Source organism: Anabrus simplex, chromosome 5 (genome assembly GCF_040414725.1).
Source record: "Anabrus simplex isolate iqAnaSimp1 chromosome 5, ASM4041472v1, whole genome shotgun sequence".
In the NCBI taxonomy this organism is placed as follows: Eukaryota; Metazoa; Arthropoda; class Insecta; order Orthoptera; family Tettigoniidae; genus Anabrus; species Anabrus simplex.
The window spans coordinates 151,731,945-151,757,101 of NC_090269.1; the positions used below are offsets into that span (position 1 = coordinate 151,731,945).

At 36.7% G+C, this 25,157-nt stretch overlaps 1 protein-coding gene across 1 annotated transcript in view; it reads left to right on the forward strand.

Annotated features, from left to right (window-relative positions):
• The window catches only part of Nup205 (nuclear pore complex protein Nup205), a 676,487-nt gene that overhangs the window by 250,909 nt on the left and 400,421 nt on the right, over positions 1 to 25,157 (forward strand). The window contains exon 12 of the mRNA XM_067147168.2: positions 20,317 to 20,456. Coding sequence (XP_067003269.1) covers positions 20,317 to 20,456 — 140 coding nt within the window. The remainder of the gene's footprint in view (positions 1 to 20,316; positions 20,457 to 25,157) is intronic.

Here is a 25,157-nt window from a genome sequence, read left to right on the forward strand (position 1 = left end):
GTTGGAGTTCGGATTGACGTATTTGTCTAAATTTATATGAAATTCTTCTACCATACTGAGCAAGGGACTTTTTGGATTCATATTGAGGATTTTGTTTTGCTATTTCATGGATTGTGTTTAATTCTTTATTTAGATTTTCCTTTGAAAGTGGAATGTTATATGCTCTGTGAATCATATTATAGTATGCAGCATTCTTGTGAGTATGTGGGTGGGTGGAATCTATCTTTATTGTATTTGATGTATGGGTAGGTTTTCTATATATGTTGTATGTTAGGTTGTTGTTATGTCTCGTTATGGATATATCCAAGTAGTTTATGGTGTTGTTATTTTCAGTGTCCATGGTAAATTTTATATGGGGATCTATCTTATTTAGTTGTTCTAAGATTATGTTTTCATTGGTATGTCTATTGTCCATGATTATGAATGCATCAACGACAAACCTGCACCAATAGATGATATTTCCTATTTTTTTTGATTTCTTGGTGTTCTAAATAGTTCATATATACATCAGCTATTATGCCTGATATTGGTGCTCCCATGGGCAATCATTTCTGTTGATAGATAGTGTCATGGAACTAGAAATAATTGTTATTGATAGCAAATTGTAATAGTTTTATAAATTCATCTATTTCCAATTTGCTTAGCTTACAATGGTTATAAAGATTGGATTTTATGATAGTAATAGTTTTGTGTGTGGGTATATTAGGATACATGTTTGTTATATCATATGTTGCTAGCTTGTAGAAATGTTCTATTCTTATATTCGTAGTAATGCTGCAAAATTCTATTGAGTTTTTTATGGTTTTATTTGCTTGAAAGACATGTTTTTTGAGGAATTTTTGTATGTATTTGGATAATTTATAGATGGGGCTTGGCCTGTAGTTTATTATGGGTCTCATGGGAATGTTGTCTTTATGGATTTTAGGGTAAGCTTTAGCTGTAGGTATCCCTGGATTCATGGTGATTAATTTTGTAGTTTCCTGTTCGTTCAAGAGAAAATTGATGTTTTTTAGGAGAGTTTTTAAGTTCTTTTGGATACTGTTAGTGGGATCTTTAGTCTTAATTTGAAAAGTTCATCTTGAAAGCAGGTTTTTGTTTTTGTCATATTCCTCTTTATCCATAATGACTGTAGTGTTTCCTTTGTCTGCCTTTGTTACTAGTAAGTTATTTTGCTGGATTTTATTTTTGAGTACCTTAATTTGTATTTGGTTTGTAATATCTTGATTTTGAGGTTTTTTGGTGATTTTATTGATATATTGTGGTAGTGTTTTTTTTTAATTTCATATCTAATTTCATTTTGTTTTCCTTGAGGTATTTTGTTTAGAGCATCTTCCGCTTCAGTAATAATAGTAGTAATGTTTTCAAAAATTGAATTGTTTTTCCAGTTAAGTTTCGGTCCCTTGCTCAGTATAGCAGTTTCTTTTTCATTGAATACTGTGTTAGTTAGGTTTTTGAGTGGCGGATGGAATATATGTTGCTTTCAGTAAAAACGGTAGTGTGTTGTCTGTTCTGTGTATGATTGGTTTGGTTTAGTGGTGTCTTAAGTGCATTGACTTTCTTATTCAGGGTGTACTGTTTCTGTATGGCTATATTTTCTATCTTTTCGTTAGTTATTTGTTGGAAGTTGTTCCAGTATGTGTGTGGTAGTTCATGTGAGGCTTTAAGGTGTGCTTCATACATTTGTATGTTGAGGTGTTGTTTCTTTCTATACATAAATTTAATTTCTTACTATCATAAAATCCGGTCTTTATAACCATAGTAAGCTAAGCAAATTGGAAATAGATGAATTTATAAAACTATTACAATTTGCTATCAATAACAATTATTTCAAGTTCCATGACACTATCTATCAACAGAAACGATTACCCATGGGATCACCAATATCAGGCATAATAGCTGATATATATATAGACTATTTAGAACACCAAGAAATCAAAAAAATAGGAAATATCATCTATTGGTGCAGGTTTGTCGATGATGCATTCATAATCATGGACAATAGACATACCAATGAAAACATAATCTTAGAACAACTAAATAAAATAGATCCCCATATAAAATTTACCATGGACACTGAAAATAACAACACCGTAAACTACTTGGATATATCCATAACCAGACATAACAACCACCTAACATACAGCATATATAGAAAACCTACCCATACATCAAATACAATAAAGATAGACTCCACCCACCCACATACTCACAAGAAAGCTGCATACTATAGTATGATTCACAGAGCATGTAACATTCCACTTTCAAAGGAAAATCTAAATAAAGAATTAAACACAATCCATGAAATAGCAAAACATAACGGATATAAAAGAGAAATGATAAACGGGATCATCAACAAAGTCAAAAACCAACCGAAAACCAAGCTAACCAGAATCACCAAAGATAAAAAAGAATATGCACTGTTTACTTACAACAATAACCATATACATCCCATAACCAATATCTTCAAAAAACAAGGTCTAAAAATAGCATCCAAAACTACACGCAATAACACCAACATACTATACAATTCCAAATCGGTTAACAACATCAATAAATACAACCACTCAGGAGTCTATCGCCTCAAAGGCAACGACTGCCGAGCCAGCTATGTAGGGCTTACTGGTAGGAGTTTTTTAATACGATATAATGAACATGTAAATGCCGTTAAACACAGACACTTCTCAGCTATGGGTCAGCACATTGACGAGCAGAAACACAATTTCATGGACATTAATAGTGACATGCAAATCCTCAATATGAATCCAAAAAGTCCCTTGCTCAGTATAGTAGAAGAATTTCACATAAATTTAGACAAATACGTCAATCCGAACTCCAACTTAAATGAAAACATAGACAGAAACAATATTCTTTTTCATGCAGTAATTACCTTACTAAAAGATTACTACCTTAAAAGAATTAATAAACAAAAATCCATACGTTCAAATCAACCGCTCCAAGACCTCCTCCCCTCCAACCCCACTCCCGTTACTAACACTCCACCCACCCCCCCAAACCTCCCCTCTACTGTCGCCAAATACAATCTCAGAGCAACACGCATTAGATCTCAACAGGCAGCTACACAGAATGCACGGTTCCAACACCTAACGTAAGTGAAACGACATACGATCTACTATTACACTTTCATACCACATCATTTTCACACTCATTATTTCTACTTCCAGATACTTTGTTTTCACAACATATATGCTTCTACGATAAAATCAACGTGCACCCTACCAGGACGCATAACATTCAACGCGTTCTTACAAATGTCACCTACTCAACATATTACGGCACACGAAAAGAAGAACATGTTCCATCAATAATATTCAAGACTCGTAATAGCTCTAACAACAGCAGCTGCCCAAAATATCGCCAAACATTACAACCAAATATTACCTAAATTGCAAGCAGATTATACAAATACTTATCTAACCGCAATTATGTATATAGTTATATATTTTTACGGACCCATTATATCAGAACATCATAACTAATCAAATACTGTTGTGAAAACTTCGTTAATCCCATTTTACCCCAAGCAATGTATATATAGCACCACATATTAATAATGTTAATACAATGTATTTTTTAACAAGGTATATATTTACCACTGTTTTAGTTATGTGTCCAATTTAACAAGATTATCCAATGCCTATGCTCAACAAAACAAATAATTTTCTAAAAGTTCAACCCTATTCCAAGACATAAAATAAGAATAATAGCCTTTATAAACTGATACTTTAGTATTTAAGATATATGCCAACAAGGTATTGCATACTAATATTTTAATCACAAGTGTCCAAACTAATAATTCTACATTTTCATATGACTGATCAATAATCAATTAATGTAATTTAAGAACCAATTTTTAATGTATGTTACTGAACTTACTACTATTAATTTACACAAATGTATGTATATCTCATTCCACATTGTACAACCCAAATTAGATAGTGATAACATGAAAAATAGCATGTAATTTCATGGATGATGTATATTAGTTAACTACTTACCTTGACACTGTATGCTGGGAAACTTAGGATTGACACATACAATAGCTCAAATGTACCAAGACATACATACCAACATTTATGATCAGTTGGACTTATTTTAAGTTTTAATCATTATATGTGATGTTTTTGTAAAATATATCTTTTATGCATGTCAACTGAAGATGACCCCCTAGGGGCTGAAACCGGTCTTGACCATATTTACTAGCTGAATGTGAATAAATTTTGTATTGATAAGGTGGTGAAATATTTATATTGTTTTTGTAAAGCTCTACTTGAAGACGAAATGAGTTTCGTCAAATGTTCGTACTTGCAAAACGTCTACATTATGTTCAGGGTTAGATGTTAATTTTTTCTTAGCACTTTTTTTCGAGTGTATCGCCGAACAGATTTTCGGAACTTCCCTCGGGGCACTGTATAGTCACTGGGCTTACAGGTAGGAATCGAAACTGCTCCTTCTTAAGTAACACAAATTTAGTATTTTAATATTATCGTATACCTATGATTATGTCATCGAGACCAGAATAGATGTTACACCTTACATTCGGTACATAAAGCCATGAGAGGTTTTGGGATTGCCTATTACTGTTTTGGTCCTAATATAAGACTGGGAATTTCACATTTTTGTGTTAAAATGTTATAAAAAACCGCAGTCGTTTTATTTGCGCAGCTTACATTTAAAAACTTTGTATCATTTCGGACTCGTACCAACTTGTACAGCAAGCGCGCTTTCCAGCTGAGCTCAAGGTCGCAAATAACCGTAATTTCGGAAGTGTTAATATCTTTCCTCTTTACAATTTGATTGTGATTAGTAACAGACAGAATTGAATATAATGCATTCGAAAACTTGAGAATCGAAATTTACATTCGAAACCATACTGTATTCTCTAGTTGAACATAACCTTTAAAAGTCGACGTAGGCCTAAATTATGCGGTACAAGATTTCCGTAAACTGACTACGAACTGTATACCGGTGACCAAATTACAATGAAAGATTAAAAAAAAGGAATTTTGCCATCATGTTGGGTGCTTTTGTATCTAATGTGCTTCATTTTATTAGATTAGAGAATTAAAAACTACTGTGGTCGATTGTTGTTTAGCTTGGCGTTATGGGGATTAGAATTTTCGAAGAGTTTGGCTGATCAAAGTTGCTGAACTGAAAGAAGTTTTCACAGGAAACTGACGAAGTTTCCTCGGTAAAACTGAATGTAAAGTTTCGAGAGTTTAAGTCGTGTGCCGGTAAATAATGTTTAAAGCCCGTCCCGCGGTCTAACTTGCCTGCCTGTCACCCAGAGGGCCCGGGTCTGATTCCCTGCAAGGTCAGGCATTTTTACCTGGATATGAGGGCTGGTTCCAGGTTCACTCATTCTACGATTACCTTTAATTGAGGAACTATTTAATGGTGAGATGGCGACTCTGGTCTAGAGAGCCAGAAATAACAGCCAAGAGTATGTCACACTGACCATACGTTACCTTGTAATTTGCAGGCCTCTGGGGCGGTAGCTTAGTTTGGTTTAGGGGTGTTCGTAAGATTATAAGTATACATATTTCATTTTTGTGATGCTTAGTGAAATTGCTGATAGTTCATTCGTTCCCGGATTTTCCGTTTTCCCGTGTTGTACTTTTTTTTTCGTGGTCCCTCCAAAAACGGAGAATCGAGGTTCCAATGTACTAGGAGAAAGAGACGAATGGGGGTTATAAGCATAGAAGCGAGGTCATAAGGAGAAATTTAGAAGTTAGTATACATGAACTAGATAAGGAATTTACAATAGAAGTAGTTCAAGGGGTGATAGATAAACTGAAGAGGAGATCGACGGGTGGGCGGGAATGGTAGCAGTAATGTATTTTGGAAAGAAGTAAATACAAGCAGATGAGGGAGGGAATTGTAAAATTATTTAATAAGAACTTCAACGGAGGCTCAGTACCAAAAGAATGGGAATATGGTATTATTTGCCCAATATATAAGAAGAAAGGGAATAAAAACCTCCCTAATAATTACCGAGGGATAACTCTCTTACACACATTGAGCAAAGTTTACACAGGAGTTCTGGCTAATAGACTAAGGGATTGGTCTGAAGAGAATGATATAATATCTAGATTTCAAGGAGGTTTCAGGAAAGGGAGACAAATGATAGATAACATCATGACTATGAAGATGATAACAGACAAATACATGGTACGGGATAAAGGTAGTGCACTTTTAGCAGCAATTGACTTGGAGAAAGCTTTTGACACTGTGAGCAGAAGAGCGTTAACAGAAAAATTGGGGAGGGTGGGTGTTTCTGGGAAGATGATCCGAGCAATTGAGCATTATATCAGAAAGTTTATAGCAGTGTCAAACTAGAGGGAAATTTAATTAGCAAGCAAATAGAGTGTAAGGTGGGCCTAAAGCAAGGATGCAAATTATCACCTATATTATTCTTATTATTTATAAATGATATACTGGAAGGGCACAAAGGAGCAAATTGGGCTGTACCAGCAGTGAATAATATAGAGAGCCCAGGTTTGATATTCGCGGATGATATATTGTTAATCTCTCTAACAAGAGGGGGATTGCAGAGTAGTATGAATAAATTAGCAGAATATCCAAAGGAGTGGTCATTAAAAATTAACTGTAACAATCAAAGGTGGTTATTATAAGAAAGATGAAGAAGAAAAGAGGAAGGAGATGGATGATACAGCGGAGAAGAATTGTGGAATTCCAGGAATCGGGTATTTATAACCTGACTTGTGCTCAATGTAAAAAAAACTTACGTGGGACAATCTGGAAGGAACTTCTCAATTAGATATCAAGAACACGTCAATGCTGAAAGATACAAAAGATTCTCTGCCATGGGATCCCATATGAAAGAGTCCAACCACAAATTCACCAATATAAAACAGGACCTTCAAATTATCTGTATGATAAATAAAGGTAATCTTATGAACAACCTGGAAAATATCCACATCGTTCTTGATAAATTGGAAAACGGTGAAGAGAATCTCAACGAAAACAACGAGCATAAAAACATCTTATATGAGAATATTAGCAAATACTTAGAATGGGTAGACATGAAACAGACTAGACGAACAAGAGATATAATCAAACACGACATCGCAGAAGCACAGCCCTATCTCCCTCCTCCCTCACATGTTATTTTAGATGACGATGAAACTCTACTTCCCTTCTCTCCAGAGCTTTCCATGAACTGTCAAACTGTATCACATCGTTACTTCACCAGGTCGCGCTCAAAGACAGACCCTCTAGACAGCGCAGAATAAACATCTTTTCCAAACAAGAACGAAAGGCAAGATGACCTATTCTGACGACCTCCATTTTTATCAAAGGAGTCTCCAAAGAACTTTTATTTGTGCTTATTGTCAATGTTTTTCTTTTCAGTTCTTTATTTATACAGCTGAAGAGGACCACTAAGTGGTCGAAACATGTCCTGTAAGTTTTAATTTTATTCAATTTTGCCTGAGGCATTAATAAAGTATCGATTAGGTGGTTATTTATACTTACTTCTTTAGTGTCCAATGTTGAAATAATAACAGTAAGTTATTTATTAGACCACCTAATCAATACAAAATCTAGTCTTGGATGATTTACATAAATTTGTTAACTAATAGTAATGCACTCTCTTCCTTCCCTCCCACCAATAGCAGCCCCCCTCCAATAGTTACGTCAAAGCAAACAGATTCCCCTCCAACACAAACCTTCAGCTATAACACACATAGCAAGAAGTCTACTGTTGCAAATACTTCTACCTCATAACGTTACAAACTATCTTTGTCACCATCAAATGGTAAGTGCACACGATTCTACTTCAATATATTCAAATATCTTTTCACACAATTAACTCTACGTTTCTTGCTTCCTTTTACAGATTCCACTATTATATGCCTTTTCAACTAGAATATCTACATACTCACAATTTGCAACATTTGAGCATTACTTCCAATTTTGAGATGGTCCATAGAGATCCTATTTGAAACTGTTCTTCAACTTCTATTCTACAACTTCATATCCTCAACGTGTTCTACTTCACCATATGCCTCTGACTTTCGTCTTTTATCTTCAAGATCGCGATTAATTTCGGATCTCTCGACTAACCTTTGACTTTTATTCTCTCTTCTTTACTTTGGTTATATACGATTTTTCGCCATCGTCTAATTATAACCGCCAGACTATCAACTTTATTTTTATGCAATCTTACTACTTGTTGTATAACAATCTGTTGTTTTATCCATTGCACTTATTTTAGCAGCCTTCTAATATTAATTTTTGTTAATACTTCCACTATTATGTCTCATCACATTGTTTTTTTTAAACCATCATTGTTATTTTTAATGTTATTTTACTTCAAATCTCTTCAAGATTTTAAAATTCATTTCATTATTACATGTTATTTAGATGCTTATTTTTAATTTAAGGTTAAGACTATGGCTGATGATGCCTCCAGAGAAGGCGAAACTATTAGTTAACAAATTTATGTAAATCATCCAAGACTAGATTTTGTATTGATTAGGTGGTCTAATAAATAACTTACTGTTATTATTTCAATCAAATATCAATACGGACCAAAAATTATATTTATTACATGTAATGTCAATGCCAACCAGGCAATAGTAAAACCTAACAAGTACCGAGCTCGATAGCTGCAGTCGCTTAATTGCGGCCAGTATCCAGTATTCGGGAGATAGTAGGTTCGAAACCCACTATCGGTAGCCCTGAAAATGGTTTTCCGTGGTTTCCCATTTTCACACAAGGCAAATGCTGGGGCTGTACCTTAATTAAGGCCATGGTCGCTTCCTTCCCACTCCTAGCCATTTCCTGTCCAATCGTCACCATAAGACCTATCTGTGTCGGTGCGACGTAAAGCAACTAGAAAAAAAAAAAAACCTAACAAGTACTTGAACCTAAAAATTAAAATAGGCAAGATTTCTAGAGATATTAAGTTTCTTAAAGATTGCTTGAAATTAGAGTTGGTACCTAAATTTCTCAAATCTTTACAAAGAAAAGGTCATCCCTATTCAAAATCTAATGCCACTCAGAAGAAAGTAAACAGCATATGGTTGAGAAATGAAATTAAACTATTATACAAGAAGAAGTCTCTACTAAATTTACAATTATATAGGACCCATTTGACCATCTCTCAAAAATTACCTCCACTTGAATGGAGTTCATTTTTAAGGTACACTGACCTTAAACTATCTTACATATTAGACAAGAAACAGAAAACCCTAAACCATAAATTACTTTGTCTTCAAGAAAACAAATGTAAAACTCCTGACCAAAATACAAACAACAAAATGTCCCCTTCCCATTTGACTAACACTCCCACTACAATCAACCTATCTAATGCAGCCTTCTCTAACCAAGAATTAAATCTATTAGATAAAGGCATCAAACATAATTGGCCTAATCACAAAAAAGCAGAAGACATCATCACTACCATCGCTGAAACCGTAACTAATATCGATAAACAAATCCCAATTGATAAACAGAATGACGTACGTTATGAAGTAAAAAAGAAACTCCAAACTTTTATTAATGAGATAACATCTAATAATAACCACGTCTCGAAACAAATTTTAAACCTGAAATCCAAAATCCATAACAACGTAGTAATTTCAAAAGCAGATAAGGGCAACACCATAGTAATAATGAACAAACAAGATTACATCAATAAAACTGAAACTTTTTTTCAGACAATACCTATACCTTAATTAACAAAGATCCAACAAACAAAATACAGTGTAACTTAAAGAACCTTCTTAAAAATTCTAACTTCATTTTAAATGATCAAGATTATCAGAAATTAACTGTAATGAACCCAAAATTACCTACAAAATTCATAAAAAGGATGTCCCCATTCAGCCTGTAATTAATAGGGAACATGCATAATTTTCAAAATTTTTTTTTTTTGAAAAGTACACCAATGAAACAGTACGTAAACGTATTACATTGTGGTAAGTTGCCTTGTTTTCTACCATTAAAAACATATTTAATAGTGCCTTTCCGCAAGGCGAGTGAAACAGCCTCTGACGTAAGCGGCGCGCTGTGACGTCACGATCCAGTACCGCACGCAGCTCTACCAGCCGTTGTGCATCAGCCGTTACTAAAAGCCGATTGTTTATTATTCATGATCGCGAATAACTTCGAAATGACAGAAGAAAGGTTCAAAACAGCATAGTCAGAAAATCTACCATGTGCAAATGTCATCATTCTTAAAAAATAGTGACTTTTGTGGCCGCAGAAATTCGCGGATAAAAAGCAAGTTTTTAAGTGGCGTCTTTTACATACGTGCAATGTACTGTAACCCATCGTATTAGGATAACAACGAACCTGGATAGAAATCACATTACTTTCAACATTTCCTTCTAGACTGATTCCCATATTAAAGAATAACATTACATTTTCGGGCTTTCAGCATTAGTAAAGTAAGAAAACGGATTTCAGCACTAACATAAACATATAGGTAGCATTATAGTACTAGTCCGCCTCTGTGGTTAGCTGCCACCCCCGGAGGCCCGGTTTCGATTCCCGGCTCTGCCATGAAAGTTGAAAACAAATAGTACGAGGGCTGGAACGGGGTCTACTCAGCCTCTGGAGGTCAACTGAGTAGAGGGGTTTCAAATCCCACCTCAGCCATCCTCGAAGTTGTTTTTCATATTCTCCCACTTCTCCTCCAGGCACCTAAGGCCACAGCCGTTTCCTTCCCTCTTCCTTGTCTATCCCTTCCGATCCTCCCATCCTCCAACAAGGCCCCTGTTGAGCATAGCAGGTGAGGCCGCCTGGGCGAGGTAATGGCCCTCCTCACCAGTTTCATCACCATACCCGAAGTCTCACGTTCCAGGACGCTGCCCTTGAAGCGGTAGAGGTGAAATCCCTCGCTGAGTCCGAGAGAAAACCAACCCTGAAGGATAAACTGATTAAGAAAGAAAGAAAGAGAGAAAAGAAAGATCATAGTACTATAGGGCTATAATCTATCATTCCCCCAAAAAATATATATGTTTGTGGTTGGGACAGCTGGCCTACCCACTTCCAGGGCCCATGTAAGAGAATCATTAAATATCTTTGTGTGTGATAGAGATAAATATGGCTTCGTTTAGTTTTCACAAAAAATAGATTCACAATTAAGTATTTATTTTCCACCTAGTCGATACAATGAGTGCTTAAGGCAATTTTTAATGGTCAAAAGTGGTACATGTTTCGTATATTATCAACATCTTCAGCCACATAACACTGTTTAGATGAAAAATGTATAAAATTGACAAAGTAATGCTTTAGAGGAAGTGTCCTTAAAATTAACATAAGATTGACAAGATTAATCTTATGTTAATTTTAAGGACACTTCCTCTAAAGCATTACTTTGTCAATTTTATACATTTTTCATCTAAACAGTGTTATGTGGCTGAAGATGTTGATAATATACGAAACATGTACCACTTTTGACCATTAAAAATTGCCTTAAGCAATCATTGTATCGACTAGGTGGAAAATAAATACTTAATTGTGAATCTATTGAAGTGCGATACGGACCATGAAGCTGATTTTATGTAATAGTTTTCACAAGTCGGGCCGAGTGGTTCAGGCGGTTGAGGTGCTGGCCTTCTGACCCCAACTTGGCAGGTTCGATCTTGGTTCAGTCCGGTGGTAGTTGAAGGTGCTCAAATACGTCAGCCTCGTGTTGGTAAGTTTACTGGCACGTAAAAGAACTCCTGCAGGACTAAATTCCTGCACATCGGCGTCTGGCGTCTCCAAAAACCGTAGAAGTAGTTAGCAGGGCGTAAAGCCAATAATATTAATTACATTTGGCTTTTAATAAGCTGAGCATATCATGTGAGAAAAGTGTCCTGATAACATTTCAGTCGTTCAATACAGGAATGTCTTTGGGTGCTGTGACTTTTACTCTCTTTTTTTTTTTTTTTTTGCTTTATGTCACATCATCACATATAGGTCTTATGGTGATGATGGGACAGGAACGGCCTAGGAATGGGAACGAAGCGGCCGTGGCCTTAGGTACAGCCTCAGCATTTGCCTGGTGTGAAAATGGGAAACCACGGAAAACCACCTTCAGGGCTGCCGGCAGTGGAGTTCGAAACCCACTACCTCCTGGATGCGAGCTCACAGCTGCGCGCTCCTAACCGCACGGCCAACTCGCTCGGTATTTTTACCCTTCTGTTTATTGACTTGGCTTGTATAACCTAAAACTTAGGCTAAGTTGGATAATATTTTAAGCACCAACATCACTATTTTCACCTGTGTACAATTATGTAATTTATTTCATTAATATTATGATAATTATAATTTAGCATTGTTAACTTATAAGACCCCAACAGACAAGCATTGGTTTTGTGTAGAGTTATACATTTGTTAAATTCACGTTGTTTCCTTTCATGATGTACACGCCTATTTTTTGTTATATTATAGAGTATTTAGCTATAGCCTAAATTTCTTTACAAATTAAGCTCTTCAATAAAGACATAAATAACTGTCGCATGCCAAGATAAATTGGTAGAATTAGAGCTGTCAAAATGGTTTGATTTACAGTATTATCTTGACATGGATCACCCAAAAAAAAAAAAAAAAAAAGTTAGATTTGGAGAATACTTTAATAATCAGCATTAATGAATGCACTGTTTATTACTTTCATATTCCAAGATGTAATTGAAGCATTTAAATAGCGCATCATACATTAAAATTTAAAGTTTTACCACTAGAACAGCTGACATGGAAAAGTGATTGAAAATTCAAACAAATTCATCTTACGTTAAAATCTTCAAAAAAATAAACTGTAGACTTTTCCGATATATCACCAGCATTTCTCCGGCTCGCCAAAATCCATTTCTCCCTAGTTTTAGCGTCTTTGGAACATTTATAAACAATTTGTTTGGGATGGTATGCGATGTGCTATTGCACATCGGAACTCTACACCATTTATAAGTTTTCTGCCTCACTGTCTGCGCAGGATTCATTTTAAGTCTAAAATATACCACTCAGATTATTATCCAATGTATAGACCTCGAATTTAACTATACCAGACACTAACATAAAGTAGAAAACGCGAAGTGTATCCTGCTTCTCACAGCACACTATGTGTTATTTCGTCTGCTAATTCAGTCAACCTGTACGATGACATCAGACCAATGAGATCGCGTACTTGCGTCACGTGACAGTTTCATGCATTGATTTAGATTTTTATCATGTTTGGAGTTATTATTTGTACATTCTGATCACATTTTTGAATTCTGCATGAAATTTTGAATCAGATTAGCAGATTTTTAATTAAAACCCCGGATCATGCATGTTCCCTATTGTATAAATAGTCCTACCTATAAAACCTTTCAATTCCTACACAAATTCCTGAAAGAACATTTCAAATTTCACAACTCCAACCCCATAAAGAAGTCGATCGAACTTTGTAATTCCCTAAATAAGTTCAGTCTACAAGCAAACCACGTTTTATCTTCTTTTGACATCACCAACATGTATACTAATATCCGTATCAACAATACTATTAACATCATAAAAAACAATCTGTTGAAACATAGCACATTGAGTAAAATCGAAATTGATGAATGGTGAACATTACTTAATTTAGTTTTAGACAATAACTATTTTACCTTCAATAAGAAAATTTACAAACAAGAAGGTCTAGCGATGGGAGATCCGTTATCTGGAATACTAGCCGATATATACTTAGATAATCTCGAACATAGTAAGATTATTAATAACATCAACGGAATCTGCATCGCTATGTTGACGATACCGTAGCTATCATTGATAAACAAATCAACAACAGTAATAACATACTATCATTTCTCAACAACTTAGATAATAATATTAAATTCACTAAAGAAGATGAGTTCAATAACTCTTTGAACTTCTTAGACATCAAAATCACACGAACATTGAACAAATTCGACTTCCAAATATACAGAAAACCCACCTTTTCTCCAACAACCATAAAAAATGATTCTTTACATCCCAACTCACATAAAAAAGCCACTTATCACAGTTTAATATATAGAGCATTAAAGATCCCTATGTCCTCTATTAATTTAAAGAAAGAATTACTATTCATTAAGGAAATAGCTAAATTCAATGGATTTAACACAAGTATGATTGATAAAATCATTAATAAAACCAAAGTGAAACTAGCTACAAATTTAACTCTATTGAAACCCGTCAAACCAAAATACGCTAAATTCACATTCACTAACCATAGCATTTATCCGATAACCAATTCATTAATGAAGCACGAAATAAAAATAGCCTCATCATCATCATTTCCCTTTATCCAGTTGTAGCCGGGTAGGGGCAAATATGGTTCCTCTCCACTTTCTTTGGGCTTTCCACCACTCCTCCTCCAACACTGTGTCCCAGTCCAGGTTTCTTTCTATAATGCTGCGTTGGATGGTATCCTTCCATCTCAATCGTGGTCGTCCATGACCTCTCCTTCCTTGGATTTGCATTTCCATCACCTTTTTTGGCATTCTTTCGTCACTCATTCGCTTTATGTGCCCAAACCATCTTAGTCGGCTCTTCTCTATTCTATCATTCATTTTTTCCACTCCAATTTCTTCCCGGATTTTCTCATTCCTTATTTTGTCTCTTCTATTCTTCTGTATCATACTACTCAAGAATTTCATTTCGGCTGCCTGTATTCGACTCTCATCCTTCTTTGTCATTGTCCAAGTTTCTGCTCCGTAAGTTGTTATGGGTACGTAATACATCTTGTACATAGTATCCTTTGCTTCCATTGGCACATCTTTGTCCCATAACATATTTCTTACACTATGATAGAAACAACTTCCAGCTTGAATCCTTTTACTAATTTCAGCATCCAGTCGAGCATTCTCCATTAATTCACTCCCCAGGTATTTAAACGTTTCCACTACTTCCAGGGGCTTGTCTGCAGGTCTAATCTGACCTTTCCCTTCTTTCTCCCCTCTAGTCATAACAAGAGTTTTACTCTTTTCTACACTTAGTTTCAATCCACATTCTTCAATCTTCCCATTCACCACATTCAACTGTTCTTGAACCTTCCTGTCGTCTTCTCCCCAAATCACAATATCATCTGCAAATAACATCATGTTCATTTCTCTTCCTCCATACGCTGCTTTTGCTGTTCTCATGATGTCATCCATTACTATTGTAAACAGGATTGGTGATAGAACACTTCCCTGTCTCAGCCCACTAGTTATTTTGAACCAACTTGTCCTGCCAACTTGTGTTTGCATGCAACTACAACATTCCTTATATCATGCCATGATCATTTTTATTAATCCCTGTCCAATTCCTTTTTGCACCAGACTGTCCTAAACTTTCGTCCTAGGGACACTGTCATATGCCTTTTCAATATCAATGAATGTCATCACCATATCATTCCCGTACTCCCAATGCTTTTCCATTAGTTGTCTCATAATGAAAATGGGCTCTGTTGTTGACCTTCCACTTCTGAAACCAAACTGATTTTCCTGTATCTGATTCTCAACCCTCAACCTTATTCTACTTTCCAGGATCCTTTCCATTACCTTAGCAACATGGGATATTAAAGTAATTCCCCTGTAGTTCTTCAAAACTTTCTTATCACCTTTCTTGAAAATTGGTATGATTATTCCTTTTTGCCAATCCTCAGGGACCTCCTTATTCTCCCAGATATTCCTGAGAACCCGATATGTCCACTGCAGGCCTACAGCTCCAGCTGCCTTTATCATCTCCACTGAAATTTCATCTATTCCAGCAGTTTTTCCATTCTTTATCTTTCTTACTGCCATTTCAATTTCATTCATTGTAATTTCTTTATCCATTTCTTCATCAACTAATTGCCTTTCCTGGTCGTCCATTGAATAACTCATCAGTTCTTACGTTCAGCAACTTCTGAATATACTCTCCATCTATTCCTTATTTCTTCTGGCTTTGTTAATATTATGCCATCCTCATCCTTCACAAATCTGGTGTTTACTTGATCTCTCTTTTTGTTTCTTAAGATACCATACAGTCATTTCTTGCTGCCCTGCGTATCATCTCTCAATTTCTGTGTGAATAAGGCCCAGCTTTTCCTCTTTTCTTCCTCCACTACTTTCTTGGCCAAATTCTTTGTCTCCACATATTTTCTTCTACTTTCTTCAGTCTTAGATGTTTTCCATGCTTTCCATGCCATTTTCTTTTCCTTCACTTTAATCTTTACCCTATCATTCCACCAGTGTGTTTCTTTGTCTTTCACATTTCCTGATGTTCTACCACACACCTTTTCTGCACATCCTAATAGCCTACACAACAAAAAACACTAATCGTAATTTATTCTTTAATCACAACTCTATTAACATCACAGACAATAGTTACTCTGGATCAGGAATATACAGATTGAAATGCTCTACGTGTAATTTTTCTTATGCTGGCCAAACTGGCCGCAGCTTCTCCACCAGATACGCCGAGCATTACAGTGCCCAAAGACACAACAAATTCTCGGCAATGGCCAACCACATGAGGGACACAGGGCATAAATTCACCACAATAGAACAAGACCTCCATATCTTACAAAGAGTCTTTAAAAGTAAACTCATGACAGAATATGAAAACTTATTTATTTTCCTCGACCAACATTTCAATAAAGATAAGAACCTAAATGACACTATTGATAAAAAAAGCCCCTTGTATGAACAGATCCTTATTTTATTACGAGAATCAACTCCCCTCACCAACATATTCTTAAAAATCTTCAACCTCACATCAGTTAGCGTTCCCACCTCCCCTACAGCTAGTATACCCCCCTTCCTTCCCCCCACCGCTAGTACCTCTAATTCAAATACAACCAATAAACCCATAGCCACACCCACCGTAACATCGCTCCCTCCAATGGCCTTACACCGATACAACACGCGCTGTAATACACTCTCTTCCTTCCCTCCCACCAATGGCAGCCCCCCTCCAATAGTTCCGTCAAAGCAAACAGATTCCCCTCCAACACAAACCTTCAGCTATAACACACATAGCAAGAAGTCTACTGTTGCAAATACTTCTACCTCATAACGTTACAAACTATCTTTGTCACCATCAAATGGTAAGTGCACACGATTCTACTTCAATATATTCAAATATCTTTTCACACAATTAACTCTACGTTTCTTGCTTCCTTTTACAGATTCCACTATTATATGCCTTTTCAACTAGAATGTCTACAAACTCACAATTTGCAACATTTGAGCATTACTTCAAATTTTGAGATGGTCCATAGAGATCCTATTTGAAACTGTTCTTCAACTTCTGTTCTACAACTTCACATCCTCAACGTGTTCTACTTCACCATATGCCTCTGACTTTCGTCTTTTATCTTCAAGATCGCGATTAATTTCGGATCTCTCGACTAACCTTTGACTTTTATTCTCTCTTCTTTACTTTGGTTATATACGATTTTTCGCCATCGTCTAATTATAACCGCCAGACTATCAACTTTATTTTTATGCAATCTTACTACTTGTTGTATAACAATCTGTTGTTTTATCCATTGCACTTATTTTAGCAGCCTTCTAATATTAATTTTTGTTAATACTTCCACTATTATGTCTCATCACATTGTTTTTTTAAACCATCATTGTTATTTTTAATGTTATTTTACTTCAAATCTCTTCAAGATTTTAAAATTCATTTCATTATTACATGTTATTTAGACGCTTATTTTTAATTTAAGGTTAAGACTATGGCTGATGATGCCTTCAGGGAAGGCGAAACATGTACCACTATTAGTTAACAAATTTATGTAAATCATCCAAGACTAGATTTTGTATTGATTAGGTGGTCTAATAAATAACTTACTGTTATTATTTCAATCAAATATCATCAATACGGACCAAAAATGATATTACATGTAGTGTCCAGTGTGCCGATAAGGAGTCCTGTGTATCTTGTGCCTCACTGAGCCATGCTTTGCGCACGATTCTTTCGGTGTGCCATGATTCACCGTCACGCTACAACGGAAGCTCGGCTCCCCGCCAACGTCCAGTGTCCCGCTAGTGAGCCGTGAGTGCGCCACTCAGCACTGTCTGCTGGGAGTAAGCTGAATCGTGTGCCGTGAGCTTGCCGTTCCTGTGAATCGATTCACTCGGACACTTGAATGAATCGATACATTTGCTTCGAATCATGCATTCAGTAGCCAACACTTGTATTCTCACATCAAGAAGTTGAGCGCATCATTCTACAACAAACTGATAGGATAGCATCAGGCTGGGATGACATATCAGCCAACATAATAAAAAATATTCATTTTTGTCTTCCATCCTTATTCGTTACACTGTTCAATATGTGCCTATCTTAGAGCCATTCCTACCTTATGGAAAATTGCAGTAGTGAACGTAATTCCTAAAGAAAGCACCTAAATAAAATTTCCAGCTAAATCTTTCAGACCTGTCTGCCTCCTGCCAGTTTTAGGAAATATTCTGGAGAAACTAATAATAAACAGATTTATTTACCACGTGCATCATCATGGCCTCTTATCCCAGTTTGTTATCCCACATAAATCTACCAAAGACACTGTTCTCTATGCAACTGAATGGATTTGGGGCATCTTCTTATGGTGAAAGATAAGCTTATTAATATCTTCAGACATAACTGCTGTGTTTGATAACTCCTGGTTGCCGAAAATTCTGTATCAGCTAAAGGAAAGGGAATGTCCCCATCAGTACAAAATCATTGAAGCATACTTCAGCAGCAGAGGTGAGAAACTTCCAAATCGGATCAGCAATTTCAACTATATACATCAACAAAGGATTCCTCCAGGGATGCAGCCCAGGATTTTGGAATATCTTGCATGAGAACGTTCTGAATATGGCTTATGCTGATGACACACTTTTGTTACTTGAAGCTGATGGTGATTTAAGCGCTCGAGTGAACACAGTGCTACATATTCTATTCAACTGGGGTTCAAAAAGCAAGCTGCAAACAAAGGCTGTTATAAGAAGAAATCTGATGAAGCCATAGGTCACGATGATTGGGCAGGAAATCTAATTAGAAGTTCAACTTTTATATTTGGGAGTGACTTTTCGGTCATATTTCAATAAACTAAAGTTTATATCGATAAAGTTCCTCAGGCCACTGCTGTTGAGTGCAGACCGTCGTGGGGACTAAACTCAGAAATACTCCGCATTATACGGCTGAATTTAAGTTAATGAAGAAAAACAGAACATATCCTGCACCAGTTACCGAAAACACTATGGGGATAAATTTTCACTTCCTGGAGTCCAGTCATCTTAATACCTTCAAGTCTTAAGTTTGCAATAGCCACTTGGCAATAGCCGTGACTATTACATGTACACAGACGGCTCTCACACGCAATATCTCTGAATCTGACAAAGAGGGATGCACATTCGTGGTCTGTGGGAACAGCAGCGAAGTGTTTTCAGCCCAGTTTAAATTGTCATCTGCCTGTTCAGCATTTCAAAGCCAAGCTATGGGCCATCAAATCTGCTGTGGAGTGGTCTGAAACAGTTGTGCTTGCAGGATGCATTGAATTCAGTCAACAACAGGCACAATTTCAAACTAGTAGCTGGTACTGTAAGATCTACAGAATAGCATTGCCACCGTGTCTGTCTTTCCTGGACCCAAGGACAAACTGGGTCTCCTGGAAATGAAAAGTTAGACATCCTCACAAAAGCAGCCCCTTCATCCAATATAGAAGTTACCTACAACACATCGCTCCAAAGCTACACAAAAGCCCAAATCAAAATGTATCTATTAAGTCAGTGGAACAACGTCCAGACCTAAAGTATAAGGTGTCAGTCATTCCCAACATACATAGCCAATTTCAGTGCAAAACATTAGTACTCAAACTCATTCTCACTCAGTTTCTCTCTGCCCACGGAAAGTTCAAGTATTACTTTGGACGCTTTAAAATTAATATTGCATACAACTATCTACATTTTTGTGGATCATCTCAAACAGAGGACCATTTACTGTTCGACTGTGCCATGTTTGGAAGGCCAAGATTCAATCTTGAGTGTACCCTGAACAATTTAATGTGGAACTCTCAAAGCCATTATACCATCTGTTTATAAGATCGTGCTGTTACAAACAGTTCTCAAATTCATTAATCACATCTTCAATCCTTTAGTCAAGGAACAGTAGTTAATTAACTGATCATAAACTATAACTCTAATATGCTCATATTAAACAGGGTTCAAACTATTAGGATATTCAATAAATAAATAAATAAATAAATAAATAAATAAATAAATAAATAAATAAATAAATAAATCTTGTTCAGCTTGAATAATAACATTAGAACATACAGATCAGTGATACACCTTTCTTTCGTTTTAGGTACTACAGTAACCTGCGTCAAGAACTACCTCCTAGTACAGACACTGTATACCATCAGCACAGAAACTATCCTCGAGGCATAACTCCACAGGAGATCCAGGGTTTACAAGCTGTCCTCTCTGTAATCAGGACTGTTGCAGGTAGCAAATTTGTTATAATCAAAGATATGTGATCTGTAGTGGGTGTATTCTGTTAGTACCAAATGTTCCGTTGCCTTCGATATTTTCTCTTCCTTTCTTTCCAGTACTCATCCATTATTTGACTTCAGACCACTTTGTAGCGATTTTCTTTACCATTTTGCCCTGGAATCCTTCCACATTTAACACTATTTCTAAAACATCTCTTTCTTTGATTCTTTTCTGCTCTTGTATTATTTCTTTCCATATTTCTCTTGACTTGTTGAATCTAGGTTGTTGTTGACTCTACTTCCTAAATATCTTTTTTTTTGTTAATTTGTTATTGTTTGCATGTTTTTGTGGATCACAGAGGTGAAAGAAGGTGCCGGCATGAATGGGTCTATCAAAGACCATCAGAAGATTGATGTAAAACTTTAAAATTATGGTTATATTTCTTTTTCAGCTATCTTTTTTTTTTTTTTTTCCTCCAGAAATATGACTTTACAAAATTCAGGTACAAAGGATCATAAGCTAGCGTAACAATTTAGAAAATTGAATAACAACCTTGAGCTTGAAGCTCGCTAATCATACATTCTCCAATGAGCGTTGCGGCTCCTTTCAAAAACGACCCTCCCAATTTCTTTTACAGAGTATTCAAAATATACAGTGTTTCAAGAGCCCCTTTTGCTCCACAAAATAGTCTAGGAGACTATTCTCCACACACCATTACAGCCTTCCAAAGACATCCTTCAACATTTATATTAATACCCAGAGTAGGGTTGGGCAAACCGGAACAGTCAGTTGTTCCGCAACATTAGGAGTTTGAGGTGGAGTGTTTTGGTACAGAATGCCGGCACACAGGACAGTAACTGTGCAGTAGAGAGAACTTCGTGAGGCAACATGATATGCTCCACGTCAGCAGGAAAGTGCTGCTGTACCAAACATGCTGTGTGTAGTTACGGCCAGCATAAAGCTGCACGTAACGTGAAGGAACATTTGGAACACTGAAATTCATGCCCAATAATCACGTTTAAAGGCTGATTTTAGGTTAACATGTTTTGGTCAATATGAAATACTCATAACACGGTTACAATAGGAGTACATGTGTTTAAAAGTAACTAATACAGGGATATTTTCACCAGTTGAATGTATGAGCCATATTGTGAGTAATTAGGGCCAGGATAAAACTTCACGGCGCATGAAAGAGCAGTCTGAACTTTGAAATATGCACCCAGAAAATCATGTCTAAATGTTGTCTTTAGGATAAGAATGTTTTCATTCATTCTGAAATACACCTGTCACAATTACACTGGCAGTAGATGTGTTTACTAATGTCAAATATAACCAATGAAAGATATGCTGGTACAGTTGAAGAAAATAAAAATTAAGCCATACAAGCAAAACACAAAGATAAAAATTAAACACTATATACAAGCGGAACAGAAGATTAAAAGTAAAACTATACAAGCAGAACATGAAAATAAATATTGTGGGATGTTTAATTTTGAAATATCTTGTCATTGTGCCGGTTGAAGGTCCCTTTGCAGACAAAATAGAAGAACATAAATTGCATTTCACTCTCTCCGGTTTTATTCTACGGTATGCACCAAAATATACAGTACTCATTTTCACGCAGTGCGCATGTGCACACCTGAGCATCTGCGTGTTGTTACATCGCCATGATGAATCGTTAGTTGTGTAAAGAACGTTATGCTCTGCGACTGGAAGTGAGAATGGGTCTCGCGATGGAGGAAGAAGTGTTTGTAGTGGAGTATTATTTTCGCTTGTACGGAAATGGTTATCAAGGTGGGCCGAGTTTAAAGTTAGTGGCGGAACAATATCGTGAACACTTCAATAAGCCAGCACCTAGCAACACAGTTATGCTATCTATTGTTAAAAAATTTTGTTGTACGGGTAGTTTATTGTGTACGCAAGGGAAGGTCTGGTAGGTCAGTAACTGTGTCCGCAAATGAAAATCATGGACGTGTCCTCAATCAGGTGTTGCAGTCTCCAAAGCGAAGTCTTCGGCGAACAGCCCTGAAATTATACATCATCCCTACGTCACTTCGACGATTGTTTGAAGAAATAGGTGGATTTCCATACTGAATACAGGTTGGGCAACGATTGACGGAGCACGATAGGCATGTCAGGGTGGAATATTGTGCACATTTTTTTACCATGGTGAATGACGACCCAGATTTCTTGTTCAACGTGTGGTTCTCCGTCGAAAGTCGTATTCACTTGGACGGTTTTATCAATCGCCAAACAACTCGCTTTCTTGGTTTCGAGAGGCCAGACACTATAGTCCAGAAACCGCTACATAGTGTGCGTGTGATGATTTGGTGTGCAGTGTCAGGAAATGGTGTGCTAGGTCCGTATTTCATAGAGAAGGATGATGGTGCACCTCTTACTGTTAACCAGGAACGCTATAGGAACATGGTGATCAGGCCATTTATTCAGGATCTAAGAAGGTATGTCGTGCCAGGAACGTGCAGATGAATAGACAGTGGTTCCAACAGACGGGGCGACCTGCCACACCGCTCGACAGACTATGACTATGCTGCAAAAAACCTTTCCAGACGAGTAATATCCCGCGGGGCTGAGTTCCCCTACCCATCACATTACCCCGATCTCACACCACCTGATGCTTACGTGTGGGGAATGTTAAAGGAGCAAATTTTCAAATGTCCAGATCCATTCAAAACTGTGCCTGCATTACATCAGAAGATCGTCTCATTCTTCGGGACCCTGCAGCAACCTATGTTCTAGAATATGCTGGAAAATCTACGTGATCATTATGAACACTGCCTACAGCGCAATGGAGCACATGTTGAACATTTACACTATCATCTCGATAAGTAAGGTAATGACAATACGACTAACATAATTTCCATTACTGTATATTTGAGCGCATACTGTAGTAAAAAAAATGTCCTAAACAGGACTCCGATGCAACATTATACAAAGTTTACAGTCTTTTGTATGGTTATATTACTAGGCTTCAATGAAAACTCTCTTACAAAACAGATGAAAACAAAACAGAACACATTATGTTATTCGCTTGTACCAGAGGCCAGTTGCTGGTGCAACGGAACTCACAGAACAAAGAGGATGTCACAGGACACGGAACATGGAACACGCCAGCACTTGGCGGCACACAGCTCCAGTCAGCTAGTAGGAGAAGGGCAGTGCATAGTGGCGCTTCTGACGGGATAGCGAGTCGCATCTCGGTCTCACTTGAGAATGTTTCGGAACAGTTGACATTCGGTGTTCTGGAACAGCGAAACCTAACTGTTCACCAGCACAGTCTGCCAAAACAGGGACATAGTGCCCAACCCTAACCCAGAGCGTCTTCGCGCTATAAAATTTGCATTTTCAACAAAATGTTCAGGCCTATCAAAGGCACAACCTACTTTTTACAATTCCAACAGTATTTACTGTCTTAGATACACAACTGTCTAACATATTTACACAAAATGAAATAGAATTTCTCAGGGGTATCAAATACCCAAACTACCAGGCCTTTGTGGGGAAAAAAACAACAGGTTAAAGTTATTGGCCCAAAAATCAAAATGATGTGGAGGGCAGATACTTGCAGTCCTTGAAATTTGCGATTAAGAGATTAAAACCCTATTTGGGCTTCTGGCACGAAGTTTCAGAAGCTAAGCCTATACTACTGAGATGACTAGATGGAGAAAATTTGTTTCAAAAGCTACAGACGGAAAACTCTTACAAAGTCATAGTCACTTCAAGGTCAAGTTGATAGGGAACGCGAGAGGTTTTCACACTCTCTATTACCGAATTTCGGCTAAGTTTCTTAGGCTTGTTTGAAATTTACATTTTAGGAAAATTGAAGTTACATTCTTAAGTTTTGGAACCTTCCCCTCGAGCTAGCTGTCTAAGACTGTTACTTTATTAAGCCAGGACTGCCATTACCTTGATCTGATGGACATCACGATGACGAAAGCGGCAAACCCACCTCCCTTCACAACCACACTCTAGACTGGAGCGATGAATAAGCCAACCTGGTCGAAAAGTATGCCAGCTTTTATACCCGTGAGGAAAGATCCAGAAAACTCTGGGCTAAGGTCCAACACACCCCCTATTTCCATTGGGTAATTAAATAGGCACAAGATGTATGTTATTGGTGGAAAAAATACATATATAAAATTTCCTATTGGTCAATATTTGAAGTTGGCGGACGAGATAGAAGTGTTGTAAACTTTAATGTACCAAAAACAAGGAATAAGTGATTCAGTTTAGTAAACCTTAAAGTAACAAATTACAGTACTTTGCAATCTTAATAATCCCTCTTCACACCAGAGGGACTGACATAATTTTTTTTGGTAGAAACATCTGTAGAGAAAAGGCTAAACTTCTTGCACTAGTTGTTGCAAACTTCATATACTCTATCAGATGGCATTCTTCAAGGCACTTCATTTGAATGAACGAGGCGGGTGTACCTGCCAGTACAGTTATAATTCATCCTAAAGATGCACCTAAAAATACCTGTCTCTTTTTTCTTAATGCTGATGATATGTTTTGCATGTTCTGATAGATAACCTTATTACTTCTTAATTTCCACAATTCTGTACTTTTGATTAGACCCAGGATTTTTTAAGGTTCTTCTTTCTAATACTTCAAGCTAATCTATAATTTAATACTAGGCTTTCATTTGTGTATAGACATTCCAGTTTCACTGCATTTTTTTATTGTGAAACTTCT